Consider the following 20,998-nt stretch of genomic DNA (forward strand, 5'->3'; position numbering starts at 1 on the left):
GGGATCAAATACTTTTTTCCCTCACTGTATGTGTGAGATACAGAGATGATGTAGTCATAAAAAACATCATGTTAAATACTATTATTGCACACAGAGTCAGTCCATGCAACTTCTGTGACTTGTTAAGCAAATTTTTACTTCTGACCAATTATCTGAAAGATCCCTAAGTAGATCAGTGAATTGCCATAACAAATGGATTGAGTACTTATTGACTCAGGACATTTCAGCTTAATATTTTATTAATTTGTAAACATTTCTAAAAACATAATTCCACTTTGACATTATGGGGTATTGTGTGTAGGTCAAAATTGTTAAATTCAGGCTGTAACACAACAACATGTGGAAAAGGTCAAGGGGTGTGAATACTTTCTGAAGGCACTGTAAGTATGCCCCCAATGCAATTCTGAAGTCTATACATCCACAGTGCGATTTCAACAGATTACATTTTTTTTTGTCAATTAACTAATGGTCTTTTATTGATTTTATGTAACATTCCAACCTTGTCCAATTCCAATATTCCAATATTCCAATATGATTCCAATATTTTCATCCATTTCAAAATTCGGGGACTTTAATTTTGAAGTTGAACTGTTGATTCCACTAGTGTTGTTTACGACACACACGTTCTCCATTGTATGTGTGGAGTTGAGATTTCTCAGCAAGCCAGCGTATATTCCATTTCAAATCGTTTTTTGTGACATTTAAATGTTATTAAAAAAACTGTTCTGTAAAATGGATGAAATACTGATCACTGTTAGCCTGAACAGTTTATTAATGGAGTAGAACTATAGCTAGCGATCAGTAGATGTACATACACACCTATTCCACAGTTCTCTCTCTGGTGTAGTCCGCAGCAGTCTCTATAGCACCTCTGTTCCGCCAGCAAGAATAAGCAAGACCAATCAAGAATAAGACCATGACCTCAGCGATTTTCCTCCAAAATAAAAGTCCCGCAATGGTGAAAAATACAAATGGTCGAAATGTATAACATTTAGGGAAGATTTTCTTTTCATATGGTTGAATAATGATAGATTAATCTCCTTTAAAGCACAAATAATATAGCATTGACATTCTTGTTAGGACTAACAACATTAAAAGTCATGATTTCTATTGTAGATAATTATCATGGTAATATAAATAAAACATTTAATGCTACTATTAATAATAGTAATAACAATATTATAATAATCAACTTTGGAAAACACTTAAATCGTATTGTTAATTAGCCCATTCGCATTGTACGAAGTTTTTCATATTGGACATACTACTCCGTAGCACACAATTTCCTGTACATCGTGTTGCAGTAAAAGGGGGGCCCATTCTACTCAGGGGCACCGCTAGTTTCCAAATCCACAGTGTATAACCCAAGGAGCATCACTGCTCATTCTGCGGCCCTTAGCTTAAATGAAGTAGGTTTTTCATAATATATTGCGTCGTACACAAGTTCCTGTACATTGTGTCATTTTTTTTTTTTTTTTTTTTACCTTTATTTAACCAGGCAAGTCAGTTAAGAACAAATTCTTATTTTCAATGACGGCCTGGGAACAGTGGGTTAACTGCCTGTTCAGGGGCAGAACGACAGATTTGTACCTTGTCAGCTCGGGGGTTTGAACTCACAACCTTCCGGTTACTAGTCCAACGCTCTAACCACTAGGCTACCCTGCCGCCCCGATTCTACATTCTACTTAGAACCTCAGCTTTCCTCATCCAGAGTTTATATTTTATTTTCTATTTAAAAAAATACATGCACACGAAACAACCAATTATAAACCATTATCAATGATCTGCTCACAGAGGTCAAATAAGAAAATGAAATGAAAAAAAAAAACATGATAAACAATGTTAATCCTACCAACAATGGCCTCTAGTCTTCTTATGTCGAGGGCCTCCTTCGCAACAGGTCAAAATAGGTAAGTAGAATGTGTAAGAATACTTATGAGCTTACTGTACATTTGCATACGAAACACATACTTATTAGCTAGCCAGTAACGAAAACAGAGGCTGCATTTCTACATTTCACTGGGGCTGGCAAACAGCTAGGCTAAACACAATACTCCTCTGACAACGGCTAACAGCTAAGACCGTTTGGACATGCATGAAAGGGATGTCATCAATAGAACTACCTAGTATTAAGCGATCGGGTTACATCTGAGCCGCTCCAACATTCGTATCTATTAGGTCGACAGTGTCCTGTTATCTAAAAGCTCACACATTTCACTGTAGCTTAACCAAGAACCTATTAGGTCTTAAGACAACGTCGCTTAACTTGCTACTTCACGTTTAAATTATAGAATATCTGTAGACCTACTTGAAGCCCAATTACTGCCTGCAATTAGGCTACAATGGTTTGTTGAGCAATTACAAGAACCATTGTTATCACATCCTACTTTTAGGTCACCTTGATATTTTCTAAAATGGCGAACGAGGGGAACCAGCGAGCGACTGACTTCACTCATTCTTGTTCAGTTACACAAACTGAAGAAATGCAGATTTGGCATAAATCAAACATGGTATACAAAATAGCACGAGAAAACACTTAGAATAAATAAACACATGGAAAGCTCTTCAGCCTATATTCTGGAATCATTTTCAGCACGGGAAAGCTCCTGTGATGACAGTTAGGTTTCACTTCGTAACGAGTACACTGCATGGCGTTTTGGGAAACGGGTGTGACATCTGTCGTTAAGCCTAAATTCCAACGCTAATCGGGAAACCGGGCCCTGATCACTACTGAAAAGACGCCGTAGTCTGGCTGAATTTTCATAACTACTTATTCACTATACAAACCAGCACTAGAAGCTCTGACTATTGAACAGATGTTGTAGTGAATCTATAGTATTTTGACTACTTATTTACTAAATCAGCAAGTTGTAAAATCTCTACCTGATTACTACAGGAAACACTAGTGTTTTCCTATTGAACCCTACTTTTGTGTCTTGAATAGTGCATAAACTACACAATTCCTACAAGTCTCTACATAGTCACTACTGCACAAATATGTTTTGTGTGGTGATTAAGTAGTACTTTTTTTCACAACGGTCAACACCACCACTCTGGTCTAGAAGGCCCAGTCCATCATTGGGACCGTGGTCCCACCCATACAGGGCGTTTTCCCCAAGCAGTGCCCGAGAAAGGCCCGTAATATTATCAAGGACCCCACACATCCCAGCCCACTGACTGTTCACTCCCTTAAATGTCGGGCAGACGGGATCAGAGCGTTGTGTCTCGGACAGCCAGGCTCAGAGACAGTTTCTACCCAAAAGCCATCAGACTGCTGAACACCTGAACTGGCACTGACCACCTGCACACCAACAGCTCCTTTGCACCGACTCGCCACACGGTGGCACACATGCACGTACACCATGACTGCTGCTACTACTAAACATCAACTTATTATTGCTTAACTATTGCACAATGCAACACTTTGCTCTCCACATTCCCCTTCCCTAACACACGTGTAAATATTCTACTGTAAATTTGTTTGAGTGGCCTCCTTGTATTTATATTTATTTTATTGTTATTCAATTGAGCCTTTATTTGTATTATTGTTATACTTGTATTCTATTGTTGTTGCATTGTCAAGGAGGTGAACCTGCAAGTAAGCATTTTATTGTACACCATGTAGATCCTGTGCATTTAAATTTGAAAAAAGGCACTCGCACATCTGCGCCATCTTTGTTGCAGGTGCATGGTAACAGTTGAATAAGATAAGATCAAAGAAGAAACCCGCACACTGCTCTTGCTAGCATCACCGCTCCTTATTAAAGCTTGACGGATCGGCCTCAAAGCTCTAACAAAGGCCTTGAGGCTGATACGTAAAGCTTAATAAAGAGAAATGATACTAGCAAGAGCAGTGTGCAGGTTCTTTTTTCTTATCCTGTGGACATGACAAAAACGTAAAACTTTTCTTTCTTTCCGCTTTTGTCCTGATTTCTTTCTTCGTGGACGTGATTCACGTGTTTCAGCAGATGAGCCTTACGAATGAATGTTCACCCACAAACTGAGCAACCGTGTGCTTATCACCTGTGTGAGTCAATATATGCCTCCACCCTTAAACCGTTTAGCTGTGACGACTGCTCCCCTGTATGAGTCCGTAACTGATCAGGTAGTATGATTGCGACTGAAACATTTCCCACAGTCACCACAGCTAAATATTTTCTCTCCTGTGTGCGTCAACATATGCTTCCCTAGGTCACCCTTCTGCCGGAATCTTTTCCCACAGTCGCCACAGCTAAACGGTTTCTCTCCTGTGTGAGTCCGTATATGCCTCCCTAGGGCTCCCCTTTGACTGAAGGTTTTCCCACAGACGCCACAGCTAAATGGTTTCTCTCCTGTGTGAGTCCGTATATGTTCGGTTAGGTACTCTTTGCGATTGAAACTTTTCCCACAGTCACTACAGCTGAATGGTTTCTCTCCTTTGTGAGTCTTCATGTGCCTGGACAGATCTCCTTTGTATCTGAAGGTCTCGCCACAAACAAGGCAGGGTTTCCCACCCTGACAGAGTCGAACATGGGTCTTCAGTTCACAGGTGGAGTTGTAGTGTTTTTTGCACAAGCGGCATTCATTGGGTCTCTTCTTGGGGTTAGTCAAATGCCTCTGCAGGTCAGCTTTCAGAGCAAATGTTTCACCACAGTCATGGCAGCAGTGAATATGTATAGATGTGGTGCTGGGTTTAGAACGGCGTTCCCCCAATGGTGCGTTGGCATCCATTGGTGGGCTGCTGTAAAGTCCTACTGGGTGGCTGCTTACGGCTGAGCTGTGGCCGGAGGCATTGTTTTGATCACTTGGACGGTCACAAGGAATGTCAAGACCCTTCAGGTTGGTAACAGTGCCACAAGGTTTGAGATCCACTGGTGTAGAGTCACGCTCTCTGTTCTCCATAGTCTGGGTTAGGGGAAGAGTTAACGACTGAAGTGAGACCTCCTGATCACATTCACTTTTCACACAGGAAGGAGTAAATTTGAACTCTATGATATCAGGCTCCAGCCCTTGAAGCTGTTCTTCCTCCTGACTGGTCCAGAGTTCCTCCTGTTCCTCTTTAATCTGTGTGTGCCCTGTGTCCTCCTGCTCCAGACTGTGGCTCCACTCCTGCTCACAGTGCTGCTGCTCAGGGGGAACCGCCTCTTCAGAGACAGCAAGAGAGAGCTGCAGGGAGCCTGGAGGGAAGGAAAGGAAGAGCAGAATGAAATAGAACACTTGAATCATACAGGTGAATTATAGATCTCTATGATCTATACAGCCTTTAGACGTGCCTGAAGGCAGATAGCGGACTATTTGCTCTCATTTGCACAAGCCCTAGGCCTATAGCCAGTTCACATGCCTACTATGAAATACACCATGGCTAATGTGTACCAAAAGTTCAGACACTAACTGTTAATAATCCTGACTTTCAATACAGTTTAGATACACTTTCTGCGTGTCGTTTTAACACGGATTCCCCATAGAGGTGCTTTGCGTTGCACCTTTACCTGAACTACGACACTTCCTGAGCTAATGGAAACAAGGTAGGGACACACAAACTTTGATTCAATCTTTGTAAAGTTATTTTATGATAATTAAGTTGCGCATTCAAAGTTTCCAAAACTGTTCCGCAGTCAAGGATAAATTGTTCTTAGATAGACCGTTTCCAGCCCTGACGTTGCTATGCTGTCCCTTGGTCAACATCGTCATATGCTCGGAGAAGATGGGAGAGGAGCGGATGGGCCGAGAACAGAGGAGAGAAAATGCAAGAAAATCAAGTTGTGCAGTGGCAGCAGTACAGATAATACATCCAAAGGGCTTTGATGGCAGAAAGCTAACACAATAAGATGCCATCACCTTATTAATTCAGCCACTTACTTAGATAACTAGCAAGTTAAACTTAGGGGCCACGTTAACACAGAGCAAAACATAAGGAAATGGATGACACACAAATCAGATGCAAAAAAGACCTTGGTTTTACATTGTAAGCTCATTTACTTGTGTGGCTGCCAGCCAAATAGTGTTGCACTTCCGTTGTCATCTGATGACAATGAAGCTATTTTCTGCCGAATGTGTTGCACTAATGTATTTTCTATGAAGGAAAACTATAGTTGCACGTCCCTGATCACTCTATTGAAGAAGAAAATCACTTTTGACTTTCAGTATAAAAACGCAACCCCTGTCAATACACAGCTGTACTGTTCCGGCTTTCTCCCGTTGTGCTATTTACAAACAAACACTTGACTGGCTCTATTCTGTGGGACTACTGTTCGTTAAACTAAATAATGTAAAATAATGTGACAGATAAAATGAAGAACGCATCTAATGTATTGCACAAGTTGATTGCAGGTATTTACTTAAAAAGGAGCTGCAAATATAAAAATGTAGAGAAATAGTTAACGGTATTTGGCGGTATTGAAAAAAAACATCCCGTGGCTATTTCCAAATACCCCAGTATACGGTATACTGTCCAAACCTAGAGTGTTCTACTGTCTTGTTAAGATAGGGGGTGACTGGGACAGGTAATCCATCAAATGTTTTGGATAAAGTTTTTGTAAAACATGCACCTTACATCAGATCATCATGAAACGTTCCCTGTGTAAAGCTAACTTTCATCGAGGTTTTGAAAGGTCTACAATTGGTCTCTCTCTTTTCATTGTCAGTATCCTTTTCCAGCGTTATGATATTCGTAATATCCAGGTAGGTAGCCTAGCGGTTAAGAGCGTTGGGCCAGTAACAAAAAGGTCGCTGTTTTGAATCCGAGCTGACGGAAAGTGACAAATCTTTTGATGTGCTCTTGAGCAAGGCACTTAACCCTAATTGCTCCTGTAAGTCGCTCTGGATAAGGGAGTCTGCTAAATGACTGAAATGTTAAAATTACATCTTGATGCATCATACCTTTGCTTCAGAAGTCTTTCACCAAATTTGTTGAACTTGTTCTGAGATGTATTCGTCAGACTTTTGCTGAAGCAATTGTTCATATCTTGAAAATGATGTGTTCTAGCTAAGATTCTCTTGGAAATATATGCTGAAATGCATCTCATACATGGCAGGTACAGTTGAAACCAGGATTCATCCGTGAAGGGCACAGAAACCAGCATGCCAGTGGCCATCAAAGTTATGACGCCGAACTGCAGTCAGGTTAAGACCCTGGTGTGGACGATGAGCACGCAGATGACCTTCGCTGAGACGGTTTCTGCAGAAATTCTTCAGTTGTGCCAACCTACAGTTTCATCAGGGGCGGCAGGTAGCGTAGTGGTTAGAGTGCTGGGCCACTAACTGAAAGGTTGCCGGATCAAATCCACGAGCTGACAAGGTAAAAAGCTGTCGTTCTGCCCCTGAACAATGCAGTTAACCCACTGTTCCTAGGCCGTCATTGTAAATAAGAATTTGTTCTTAACTGACTTGCCTAGTTAAATAAAGGTCAAATAAATTCTTTAAATCAGCTGTCCATGTGGCTGGTCTCGGACAATCCCGCAGGTGAAGAAGCCAGATGTGGAGGTCCTGGGCTGGTGTAGTTACACGTGGTCTGCAGCTGTGAGGCCTGGTTAAACATACTGTCAAATTCTCTAAAATGACGTTGGAGGCAGTTTATGGTAGAAAAAAAAACATTAAATTCTTTGGCAACAGCTCTTGTAAACATTCCTGCAGTCAGAATGGCAATTGCACACTCCCTCAAATCTTGGGACATCTGTGGCATTGTGTTGCGTGACAAAACGGCACATTTTAGAGTAGCTTTTTATTGTCCCCAGCTCAAAGTGCTGTTCATCTTGATATGCCACACCTGTCAGGTGTATGGATTATATTGGCAAAGGATAAATGCTTACTAACAGAAATATGAACAAATTTGTGGAGAAAATTTGAGAGAAAAGCTTTTTGTGGGTATGGATCATTTCTGGGGTCTTTTATTTCAGCTCATGAAACCAACACTTTTCATGTTGCATTTATATTTGTTTAATAATATATATTTTTCCCTTGACGGAGTGATGCTGAATGTAAAAAAAAAAAAAATTATACTTATCCCACACTCCCCCACTATGTTTTAGATAGAAAGATGAGACAAGTGTTTATCAACAATCTGTGAATAGTCCTGGCAGAGGCATCATGTAAACAGGGGTATGTCCCCCCCATAATATGTCCTGTTTATGGTTTTAAACATTTTAAATAAATCAACAAATATTTCTCAATAATAATACTAGTCACGTAGCAATTTTATAAAGTTGGCTTTAGCTAGGTTCCCCAATCTGCCAAACTCATAACTATCTACCAAGAAGCCATTTCAGGCTATCAATCAAGTTAGAGTAGCTAGCTTGTCTAACTATCTGAGCTGGCATGCCTGCTGGCAAGGTTGATATACTTTAGAAAAGCAAGCAACAAAAAAAATACTGAAAAAATAACTTACAATCCTTTCAATCTTTTCCCCAGATTTGAGCAGCTATACAGAGAAGCATATTTAGTTTATTTTTGACATATAATTTAGCATAGTTATTATGGCTCTAGACTGCAGGAAAAAGCTGTTTCAGGTATTTGAAAAATGAAAAACTATTCTCCAACTTCTGGATAGGGGGGGGGGGGACCACCCCCCAGCCATCCTCATGTACTTTGTTCCCCCTCAGATATTTGGGGTGCTTGACACCCCTGAGTCCTAGAGTATCTTTTTCAAATGAAAGCCCTCCAAAATATACTGACTACATCCAGTGTCCAGAAAGGTGGATTGGCAGTATAGGTACTAGGGTATAGGTACTTTTTTTTATGACAAGACTGGGGAATTACACAAAAAAGCCCCAATGTCACACTAATGCAATTCCACAAAATACACAACATGCACAGCAGCAGATTATATATTTTTTAATAAATAGCACATTATCCAATTCTCACTTGGAAGCCTTCAGCCTAGTGTATTTACTTCACACAAAGTTACCAGGCAGTTAAGATGGCGAGGAATCTTGCTGTGCAGTAAGAAATAAACGTGGATTTAATACCTTTCAGAATTTTCTATTTCTTTTTTTACAATCTGCAACTGGACACATTTATAAGATCAACTTTTCCCTCGAAATGAGAATGAAGAAAGTATCGCCAAGACCAGGTTAGTTTAACCCATAAGGGTCTAAGTCCTGCCTACTCCGGGGGAGGGGGGTTTCTACCAAAATATAGGAATTGTTTTAAGAAGGTCATACCAAGGACCAATTAGCTATTTGATTTGGATTATCCCCAAAAAATCTTGAGTGGCGGTAGTTGTAGATCTTATTGGCGTCATCATTTTACAGGAACATGAAGGCTATCAAATGTGTACTGTAACAACTGTGTAGCCTCTCTGGATTAAAACCAAAATTATGATAAGTGTACTTACTACGTATCGGATCACAAAAAAAAATTCAAATTTTACATTACCATGTACTTTACCAATAAAATGGTCTGACGGAGATGTGGACATACTCGGTATACAAATCACCCAAAAAAGAAATGTTCTCACATTTTTATAGAAAGTTTGCAAAAATAGATAAGATCTTGCTTCCATGGAAAGGAAATACCTGTCTATTTGTGGAAAAATCACCCTGATTAACTCGTTAGTCATATCACAGTTTACCTATTTGCTTATGGTTTTGCCTACACCTAGTGACCTGCTTTTTAAATTATATGAACATAAAATATTCAATTTTATTTGGAACGGCAAGCCAGACAAAATTAAAAGGGCCTATTTATATAACGAATATGAATTCGGAGGGCAGAAATTATTAAATATTAAAGCATTAGACCTCTCACTAAAGGCATCAGTCATACAAAAGTTATTCTTAAATCCAAACTGGTTCTCTAGTAAATTGGTACGAATGTCTCATCCTATGTTCAAGAAAGGCCTTTTTCCCTTTATTCAGATTACACCGGCCCACTTTCGATTGTTTGAAAAGGAAATAATCTCCAAAATATCTTTATTTTTTAAACAAGCCTTAGAAGGTTGGTTGCAATTTCAGTTTAATCCACCTGAAAAGACAGAACAAATAATACAACAAATATTGTGGTTAAATTCAAATATACTTATTGATAAAAAAAAAAAGATTTTTCGAAGAAATGTTTAAAAAAGGTAAAATTTTTGTGAATTATATCATAAATAGGACTGGTGGAGTTATGTCACACATGCAGCTAACACAGACATATGGAAATGTCTGTTCTACCCAAAATTACAACCAATTAATTGCAGCATTACCACAAAAATGGAAGAGGCAAGGGGAAAAAAGTAAGGAACTTGTATGTCGGCCCTGTATTAAAGAACATAAATGGTTAAAGAAAAGTGTGATAAATAAAAACATATACCAATTTCATTTAAGGACCAAAAAAACTGACAGCTGTGCCATATAAATAGCAAAATAGTTGGGAAGAGATTTGCGATGTGCCCATTCCATGGCACATGGTTTATGAATTGATACGCAAAACAACGCCGGATGCAAAACTTTGAATTTTTCAATTTAAATTACTATACAGAATTCCTGCAACTAATAGAATGTTATGTGTATATGTATGTCTATATAGGTATGTGTATGTATATATGTGTATATGTATGTCTATATAGGTATGTGTATGTATATATGTATGCATGTGTGTATGGATATACACTGCTCAAAAAAATAAAGGGAACACTTAAACAACACAATGTAACTCCAAGTCAATCACACTTCTGTGAAATCAAACTGTCCACTTAGGAAGCAACACTGATTGACAATAAATGTCACATGTTGTTGTGCAAATGGAATAGACAACAGGTGGAAATTATAGGCAATTAGCATGACACCCCCAATAAAGGAGTGGTTCTGCAGGTGATAACCACAGACCACTTCTCAGTTCCTATGCTTCCTGGCTGATGTTTTGGTCACTTTTGAATGCTGGCGGTGCTTTCAATCTAGTGGTAGCATGAGACGGAGTCTATAACCCACACAAGTGGCTCAGGTAGTGCAGCTCATCCAGGATGGCACATCAATGCGAGCTGTGGCAAGAAGGTTTGCTGTGTCTGTCAGCGTAGTGTCCAGAGCATGGAGGCGCTACCAGGAGACAGGCCAGTACATCAGGAGACGTGGAGGAGACCAACAACCCAGCAGCAGGACCGCTACCTCCACCTTTGTGCAAGGAGGAGCAGGAAGAGCACTGCAAAATGACCTCCAGCAGGCCACAAATGTGCATGTGTCTGCTCAAACGGTCAGAAACAGACTCCATGAGGGTGGTATGAGGGCCCGACATCCACAGGTGGGGGTTGTGCTTACAGCCCAACACTGTGCAGGACGTTTGGCATTTGCCAGAGAACACCAAGATTGGCAAATTTGCCACTGGCGCCCTGTGCTCTTCACAGATGAAAGCAGGTTCACACTGAGCATGTGACAGACGTGACAGTCTGGAGATGCCATGGAGAACGTTCTGATGCCTGCAACATCCTCCAGCATGACCGGTTTGGCGGTGGGTCAGTCATGGTGTGGGGTGGCATTTCTTTGGGGGGCCGCACAGCCCTCCATGTGCTCGCCAGAGGTAGCTTGACTGCCATTAGGTACCGAGATGAGATCCTCAGACCCCTTCTGAGACCATATGCTGGTGCGGTTGGCCCTAGGTTCCTCCTAATGCAAGACAATGCTAGACCTCATGTGACTGGAGTGTGTCAGCAGTTCCTGCAAGAGGAAGGCATTGATGCTATGGACTGGCCCGCCCGTTCCCCAGACCTGAATCCAATTGAGCACATCTGGGACATCATGTCTCGCTCCATCCACCAACGCCACGTTGCACCACAGACTGTCCAGGAGTTGGCGGATGCTTTAGTCCAGGTCTGGGAGGAGATCCCTCAGGAGACCATCCGCCACCTCATCAGGAGCATGCCCTGGCGTTGTAGGGAGGTCATACAGGCACGTGGAAGCCACACACACTACTGAGCCTCATTTGACTTGTTTTAAGGACATTACATCAAAGTTGGATCAGTGGTTTTCCACTTTAATTTTGAGTGTGACTCCAAATCCAGACCGCCATGGGTTGATAAATTTGATTTCCATTGATCATTTTTGTGTGATTTTGTTGTCAGCACATTCAACTATGTAAAGAAACAAGTATTCAATAAGAATATTTCATTCATTCAGATCTAGGATGTGTTATTTTAGTGTTCCCTTTATTTTTTTGAGCAGTGTATATATTTACCCCAAAAATATATGGGGGATTGGAAATTATGCAGACAATTACATTGATTCAACCAATATTCTTTCTGCAATATTTAGCTGATCCACTCCTTTAAAAACAAAAATAAAACAAAGCAATGTTCCAACATCTAGTGGAAAGCCTTCCCAGAATAGAAAAAGGCTGTTATAGCAGCAAATGGGGGACCAACTCCATATTAATGCCATTGATTTTGGAATGAGATGTTCAACAAGCAGGTGTCCACATACCTTTGGTAATGCAGTGTATATATAGCTGCGTTTTCCATTAGCTAAGCCGTAAGTTGGGTATATTCCATTCCAATGATTAGCTTACTATTGACATTTTCCACAGGAAACCTGGTCTTGTTTCTGGTGGAAAAAGGCATTCACGTGCTATCGAACACTAATGATGTTTTCAAACAGCAAGACCAAGATCAACATGGCGGTGTTGCCATTGATTTATCAAAGTTGTTCTTTATTACGTCTAAATAAAACATGCCTAGTGCAACCCCCATATCAAATCAAATTGTATTTGTCACATGCGCCGAATACAACAGGTGTAGTTATAGTGAAATGCTTACTTAACTGCATTGTTGGTTTAGGGCTTGTAAGAAAATAAAAAGTAAGAGATGAGAATAACAAATAATTAAAGAGCAGCAGTAAATAACAGTAGCGGGGCTATAAACAGGGGGTACCGGTACAGAGTCAACGTGCCAATGTGCGGGGGCTCCGGTGACGAGGTAATTATGTACATGTAGGTAGTTATTAAGGTGGCTATGCATAGATAACAGCAGAGAGTAGCAGCAGCGTGGGGAGGGGGGGCAACGCAAATAGTCACACACTCACTAAATGCAGGCGAAGGCTGCAAGATGAAGTTGGTGAAGAGCAACAGAAAAAACTTGCAGTCAACTTCATGACCTTCGATCACGATTTTTGAAAAAGTTCACGCAGTCGACATGTAGGAGCAAATAGGACAATTTTCATCCCCATAACGCGACAAATTTTGAAAAGACTTGACAAAAGTGTTCCGCTCAAACGCACCCATTCACTTTGAATGTAAGGAAAGCGAGAGAAACGGAGTGGGTGGGGAACGTTGAGCGATACGGGCATGGGCGAGTGAGCTGACCAGGGCGGGACTAAAGTTGGGGAAAGCTGAACGTCGTGCAAATCCTGCCCGATATTGTGGTGCAAGTGACCAATCAAAGCTCACATAGCCTCCAACCCCAAATGGATTGGCTGACAATGGCTGTTGATAGGTAGCACTACCTAGTTTGCTTGCTAGCTTGTTAACGTTAGCAGCCACATGAGGTCACTAAGTGAGTGTTGATTGTATAGTGTATCTTACGCAAACGGAGCGCAACGGAGTACGTGAAGGTGGTTTTAAAATCACAAAATGGCTGTCCCTTTGCAGTATGTAGTCCTGCCTACATTGTTTGCATAGTCCTCCTACAGAGTTTTCTTTCACTCAAATATTGAAAAAAGACAGCGCAATTCCTTGTGCAGCGGTGGGGGCAGTGTTGAGTAGTATGAAGCTCTGTATTTTAGACCACACTCACTTTGGTTGAAAATGGAACCAGGAAAATGGATTTTGTTCTTCTTTTTGCACAAAGAAAATAATTCTAAATATATCAATTGGCCCATTGTCACTAATCAACTTCAAATTCACTTCAACTACAACATTGCTCTGTCTTGGTTTAGCTTAGAATTAAATAAGCAGCCTATTTTGCATTGACAACCAAATATAATCTCAGCGACTGTTCAGGGGAAATGAAAACATTAGTGCTAGTCGGGATCCTTGGGACATATACCTACCCTAAACCCTAACCCTGAGGGGAGAGTTGGGTAAGTTAGGCATTTGAAAAAATAAAAAAACATTTACATTCAGCATTATCTACATACTCTACAGTTCAAAAGTTTAGGGTCACTTAGAAATGTCCTTGTTTTTGAAGGAAAAGCACATGTTTGGTCAATTAAAAATAACATCAAAATGATCAGAAATGCAGTGTAGACATTGTTAATGTTGTAAATTACTATTGTTGCTGGAAACAGCAGATTGTTTTATCTACATAGGCGTACAGAAGCCCATTATCAGCAACCATCACTCCCGTGTTCCAATGGCACATTGTATTAGCTAATCCAAGTTTATCATTTTATAAGGCTAATTGATCATTAGAAAACCCCTTTGCAATTATGTTAGCACAGCTGAAAACTGTTGTCATGATTAAAGAAGCAATAAAACTGGCCTTCTTTAGACTAGTTGAGTATCAGCATTTGTGGGTTCGAATACAGGCTCAAAATGCCCTTTCTTCGGAAACTCGTCATTCTATTCTTGAGAAGTGAAGGCTACTTCATGTGAGAAATTGCCAAGAAACTTTAGATCTCGTACACTCCATTCACAGAACAGCGCAAACTGGCTCTAACCAGAATAGAAAGAGGAGTGGGAGGCCCCGGTGAACAACTGAGCAATAGGACAAGTACATTAATGTCTAGTTTGAAAAACAGAGTCCTCAACTGGCAGCTTCATTCAATAGTACCCATAAAACACCAGTCTCAATGTTAACTTCTAGGCAGAGTTCCTCTGTCCAGTTTCTTTTGCCCAGCTTAATATTTTCTTTTTATTGGCCAGTCTGAGATATGGATTTTTCTTTGCAACTCTGCCTAGAAGGCCAGCATCCCAAAGTTGCCTCTTCACTGTTGACAATGAGACTGGTGTTGAGCGTGAAAAACCCAACAGCGCTGCAGGTCCTGACACACTCAAACCAGTGTGCCTGACACCTACTACTATACCCCTTTCAAAAGGCACTTGAATCTTTTGTCTTGCCCATTCACCCTCTGAATGGCACACATACACAATCCATGTCTCAATTGTCTCAAGGCTTTCATTCTTGCATTCATTCTTGCCGAGCTCGTACACGTGTTTACATGGTTCTGTGCATGCTTCAGGTGATAGAAATCTGAAGCACTACCAGAGCTTTGAAAAGTTAATTATACTTTCCTGTGGATATGTCTCACATTCCTACTATCGTCGCCCGGACAACCGGTAAAGTGGGTTAAAATATAATTTAATCAACATTCCAGCTTGAAGAGGTTGTGAGAAACTTTCCTGATTCAAACGCTCATTTCATTTCAAGCTAGCTATACTACACTAAACAAAAATATAAAACGCAACATGTAAAGTGTTGGTTTCATGAGCTGAAATTTAAAACAAAATCTCAGAAATGATCCATACGTACATATTTCTCTCAAATTTTGTGTACAAATTTGTTTACATCCCTGTTACTGAGCATTTCTCCTTCGGCAAGATAATCCAGCCACCTGACAGGTGTGGCATATCAAGAAGGCAGTGGAGGCTGCTGAGGGGAGGACGGCTCATAATATCTGGAACAGAGTCAATGGAATGGCATCTAACACATGGAAACCATGTGTTTGATGTATTTGTTACCATTCCACGAACTCCGCTCCAGCCTTTACTGCAAGCCCGTTCTCCCCAATTAAGGTGGCACCAACCTGTGCAAGAAGCTGATTAAACAATATGATCATTATATAGGTGCACCTTGTGCTAGTGACAATAAAAGGCCACTTTAAAAAATGTGCAGTTTTGCCATACAACACAATGCCACAGAGTTCTCAAGTTTTGAATAAGTGTGCAATTGGCTTGATGACTGCAAGAATATGAGCTGTTGCCTGATAATTTAATGTTCATTTCTCTACCATAAGCTGCCTGCGAAATCGTTTTTGCGAATATGACAGTAAGTTCAAACGACCTCACAACAGCAGACCACCTGTAGCCACACCAGCCCAGGACCTCCACATTCGGCTTCTTCACCTGCAAGATCGTCCGAGGGAGGGTGCTGAGAAGTATTTCAGTCAGTAATAAAGCACTTTTGTGGGGGAAAACTAATTCTGATTAGCTGGGTCTGGCTCCTGAGTGCGTGGGCCTGGCTCCTGAGTGCGTGGGCCTGGCTGCCAAGTGGGTGGGCCTATGCCCTCCAAGGCCCACCTTGCCAGTCATGTGACATCCATTGATTTGAGCCCAATGAATTTATTTCAATCGATTTATTTCCTTAAATAATCTAACTCAGTAAAATCTTTTAAAATGGTTGCGTGTTGTATTTATATTTTTGTTCAGTTTAGCTATTTCAATAAGCTTTTCGTGAAAGACAATGAAACTTACATTAAAACTGTAATTTAAAATGGATTAAATAGTGCTCACTTTTAGCCTAAACATGTTATTAATTGAATAGGATTGTATCTAGTTATCATTAGATGTACATACGAACCTATTCCACATAGTTTTATCTCCGGTGTGATTCGCAGCATTCTTCGTAACCGATCATTCTCCTCCTGGTACTCCACTACCGCTTTCTCAACTGCACCGAAAATCTCCACAGCAGCCTCCGTTAAGCGCTCATTTAAAAACACACGAAACGACTGTAGTTTAGACATTTTCAGTCGAATGAGAGTTGGGGAGCCAATTTAGTTCAGGCTGTGGGTCTTTCTTTACTACACAAAAAAATGCTAATTTTCTCCTATAGTGTTATGGCTTCTTCTTCTTCTTTGATGTGGTTTAACGGCGTATGGCATCCAATGTAAATGGCGCATTACTGCCACCAGCTGGACAGGATATTGAATAAGAAACCACAACAAAAACATTGCGGGAAAAAGGTAAAAAGACATAATACAAAGTTAAACACGTCAACTAACAAAATCCATCCCACTTCTTTAATCACAATCCACTAAAAAAAAATCATCCCTACACAGGCTCAGGGATTTCTTGCACGAAGACCCAAACTTTCAACTGCATTTCACAATGATTCCAATTTTCTTAGACTTGTTCTCCGCTTGTGCTGTACAGTTTATGACCATTACAATAAATAATACAAATAACACCTTTTTAACATGTAGCATGTGGCTCTACTACCATTGTTTATTCCCCACCACTTTTTCCTTCCAATCTTCTCCCACCTCCAGATAGGAGACAAGCTGGACACTCTTTACCCTTGCCAACTCATTCTCCTTCACCCTAACAGAGCACTCCAGGAATTCAGGTGCATGTTCACCTCCACAGTGGCAGCATTTCACTTCATCTGGCATACAATACTCTTCCCTTCTGCACACACTTGACACATTAACAAATATTTTGTATTCATGACACTAAAGTGGCTTGTGCACAAAAGCTCTTACATGGTATCTCATGAATCCTAACTTTATATGTGAATTTATTTTCTCCATCCACCATACAGGTCAGTCGACATGCAAGTCTTGCTTCTTCTTCTTCTGTGGGTTTTATGACAGACTACAATCGAAATGGTATGTTACTGCCACCAACTGGACAGGGTTGAAAAAAACTATGTAAAAAATAAAACCCATACATGATAGGAAAAACTAACTTAATCCAACCAAAATACGACAATTAAAAAAAACATTGTCAAAAACAAATCCACAAAACTCCCACTTCTTCCTTCCTTTAAATCTCCATATCTCCCTTCTCAAGCTCTATAACCTGAGAGGGTGTCATGGCTTTAGACGATAATCTATGCAACTCCTCCGCCGAGAAGACTTTCAGTCCCAGGAACCGTTCTGCTGCATCCACAATGATATCTGTTTTCCTGGAGTTCCTCTCCCCCTTGGCAGGGGCCATTAATCATCATAGCTATAAAGGCCACAAAGTCCACCTTTTTAACCTATAACATATCTGGGTCCTGTTGTTAAATGAAAACCCCTGCAGCCTTCGGTGAAGGCCTATCCACCACCATGGACTATTCAGGAGCACCAATCAAACCCTCAACCCTTTTAACAGCTGCTGCATATGAAATACTCTGGACAGCCCTGACTTTGGCCACCTTATTCTCTTTCACCATGGTTGGACATTCCAAAGACGTGGCTTCATGGTTCCCAACACAATTGCAACATGTCACATTTTCATCACTTTTAAAACAGATGTTAAGATCTTTTCCACAACCTGTCTTCTTGTCTTCTTCATCTTGTCTTCTCCCTTCTGCAAACACTTGAAACATGTCAAAAAGCTTTACAATGATAACACTGCATTGGTCTTGGAACAAATACTTTGACTCCGTAGTCTACACTTGAGTAGGGCAAGACTCCATATTAAAAAAATGAAACAACAGACTTCACTATGTCTTCATTCACCACACGATTCATCCAACGAGCATCAATCACTCCAATCCCTGCAACATCGACTTCCCACGAAACGCCAGATAGTACCCCCATTGTACCCCCCCTGTTCCGAAGAGACACACAGAACACATCAAACTTCTCAAATCTGATGAGACGCAACACACCCTCCTTCTGGTACGGCAACCACCCTCTGGAGAGCCCTGGGTTGCAGGTGTTGCAGTCTGCCCAACACATTATCGATAGCATACTAACTGCCCTCCAGGACAGCTACAGCACCCGATGTCACAGGAAGGCCAAAATGATCATCAAGGACATCAACCACCCAAGCCACTGCCTGTTCCCCCCGTTATCATCCAGAAGGTGAGGTCAGTACAGGTGCAGCAAAGCTGGGACCGAAAGACTGAAAAACAGCTTCTATCTCAAGGTCATCAGACTGTTAAATAGCCATCACTTGGAGGCTTCCACCCGGTTACTCAACCCTGCACCTTAGAGGCTGCTGCCCCATGTACATAGACATGGAATCACTGGTAACTTTAATAATGGAACACTAGTCACTTTAATAATGTTTACATACTAGTCTTCTCACATCAACACCATTATCCCAGAAACCCTAGACCTACTACAATTTGCATACCACCCTAACAGATCCACAGATGATCCACAGACGAAGAGGCAAAAACAGACGTACCCCCATCGCGACGTCCCCCAAAGGCTAACTTGCTAGCCCCCGGGCTACTAACTGCTATCTTGCCTGCCCCTGACTGCTGACTGCTAGCCCCTGCTAACTGCTTTCTTGCTAACCCAGTCTGCTAACTGCTAGCTTGCCAGCCCCGATCTGCTAACTGCTAGCTTGTTTAGCCCCGGCCTACTAACTGTTAGCTTGCCCAACCAGCCCAACCACTCATTGGACCCATATGTTCACTTGGCTACGCATGCCTTTCTCTAATGTCAATATGCCTCGTCCATTACTGTCCTGGTTAGTGATTACTGTCTTAATTCACTGTAGAGCCTCTAACCAACCATGTTGTTCCACCTCCTACATATGCGATGACATCACCTGGTTTAAATGTCTCTAGAGACTATATCTCTCTCATCATTACTCAATGCCTAGGTTTACCTCCAATGTACTCACATCCTACCTTACCTTTGTCTGTACACTATGCCTTGAATCTATGCTATCGTGCCCAGAAACCTGCTCCTTTTACTCTCTGTTCCGAACGTGCTAGACGGCCAGTTCATATAGCATTTAGCCGTACCCTTATCCTACTTCTCCTCTGTTACTCTGGTGATGTAGAGGTTAATCCAGGTCCTGCAGTGCCTAGCTCCACTACCACTCCCAGGTGCTTTCAATTGTTGACTTCTGCAACCATAAAAGCCTTGGTTTCATGCATGTTAACATTAGAAGCCTACTCCCTAAGTTTGTTTTACTCACTGCTTTAGCACACTCTGATGATGCCTGGCTATTCTTAAATAAGCATGCCCCATTCAAAACATTTTAGAACTAGGAATAGATATAGTCCTTGGTTCACTCCAGACCCGTCTGCGCTTGACCAGCACAAAAACATCCTGTGGCGTTCTGCATTAGCATCGAATAGCCCCCATGATATGCAACTTTTCAGGGAAGTTAGGAACAAATATACACAGGCAGTTAGGAAAGCTAAGGCTAGCTTTTTCAAACAGAAATTTGCATCCTATAGTACCAACTCAAAAAGGTTCTGGGACACTGAATAGTCCATGGAGAATAAGAGCACCACCTCCCAGCTGCCCACTGCTCTGAGGCTAGGAAACACTGTCACCACCAATAAATCCACTATAATTGAGAATTTCAATAAGCATTTTTCTACAGCTGGCCATGCTTTCCACCTGGCTACCCCTACCCCGGTCAACTGCCCGGCACCCTCCACAGCAACCTGCCAAAGCCCCCACCATTTCTCCTCCAAATCCAGATATCTGATGTTCTGAAAGAGCTGCAAAATCTGGACACCTACAAATCAGCCTGGCTAGACAATCTGGACCCTCTCTTTCTAAAATTATCGGACAAAATTGTTGCAACCCCTATTACTAGCCTGTTCAACCTCTCTTTTGTATCGTCTGAGATTCCCAAAGATTGGAAGGCTGCCGCGGTCATCCCCCTCTTCAAACAGGGTGACACTCTAGACCCAATCTGCTACAGACCTATATCTATCCTACCTTCTCTTTCTAAGGTTTTCAAAAGTCAAGTTAACAAACAGATTTACCGACCATTTCGAATCCCACCGTACCTTCTCCGCTATGCAATCTGGTTTCAGAGCTGGTCATGGGTGCACCTCAGCCACGCTCAAGGTCCTAAACGACATCATAACCGCCATCGATAAGAGACATTACTGTGCATCCGTATTCATTGACCTGGCCAAGGCTTTCGACTCTGTCAATCACCATATTTTTATTGGCAGACTCGACAGCCTTAGTTTCTCAAATGATTGCCTCGCCTGGTTTACCAAGTACTTCTCTACTAGAGTTCAGTGTGTCAAATCGAAGGGCCTGTTGTCTGAACCTCTGGCAGTTTCTATGGGGGTGCCACAGGGTTCAATTCTCGGGCCAACTCTCTTCTCTGTATACATCAATGATGTCGCTCTTGCTGCTGGTGATTCTCTGATCCACCTCTACGCAGACGACACCATTCTGTATACATCTGGCCCTTCTTTGGACACTGTGTTAACTAACCTCCAGACGAGCTTCAATGCCATACAACTCTCCTTCCG

The 20,998-nt window shown here is 41.4% G+C and overlaps 1 protein-coding gene across 1 annotated transcript; it reads right to left on the reverse strand.

Moving 5' to 3' along the window:
- Positions 1 to 2,878: 2,878 nt before the first annotated feature.
- On the reverse strand, positions 2,879 to 16,690 carry LOC110500436 (zinc finger protein 79-like). The gene is made up of 2 exons (XM_021577813.2): positions 16,400 to 16,690; positions 2,879 to 5,156 (listed from the first exon to the last, which is right to left on the reverse strand). The coding sequence occupies exons 1-2, from the start codon at positions 16,563 to 16,565 to the stop codon at positions 4,102 to 4,104; spliced, it is 1,221 nt and encodes a 406-aa protein (XP_021433488.1). The 5' UTR covers positions 16,566 to 16,690; the 3' UTR covers positions 2,879 to 4,101.
- Positions 16,691 to 20,998: the final 4,308 nt, after the last annotated feature.

The sequence above is a fragment of the Oncorhynchus mykiss genome, chromosome 21 (assembly GCF_013265735.2).
Source record: "Oncorhynchus mykiss isolate Arlee chromosome 21, USDA_OmykA_1.1, whole genome shotgun sequence".
Lineage (NCBI taxonomy): Eukaryota > Metazoa > Chordata > Actinopteri > Salmoniformes > Salmonidae > Oncorhynchus > Oncorhynchus mykiss.

Excerpts from the sequence above, each read along its gene's own strand:
- LOC110500436 (XM_021577813.2), bottom strand. The coding sequence starts at position 16,565 with ATGTCTAAACTACAGTCGTTTCGTGTGTTTTTAAATGAGCGCTTAACG. Across the intron at positions 5,157-16,399 it reads GATAAAACTATGTGGAATAG|GCTCCCTGCAGCTCTCTCTT; the intron begins GTTCGTATGTAC and ends CCTTCCCTCCAG.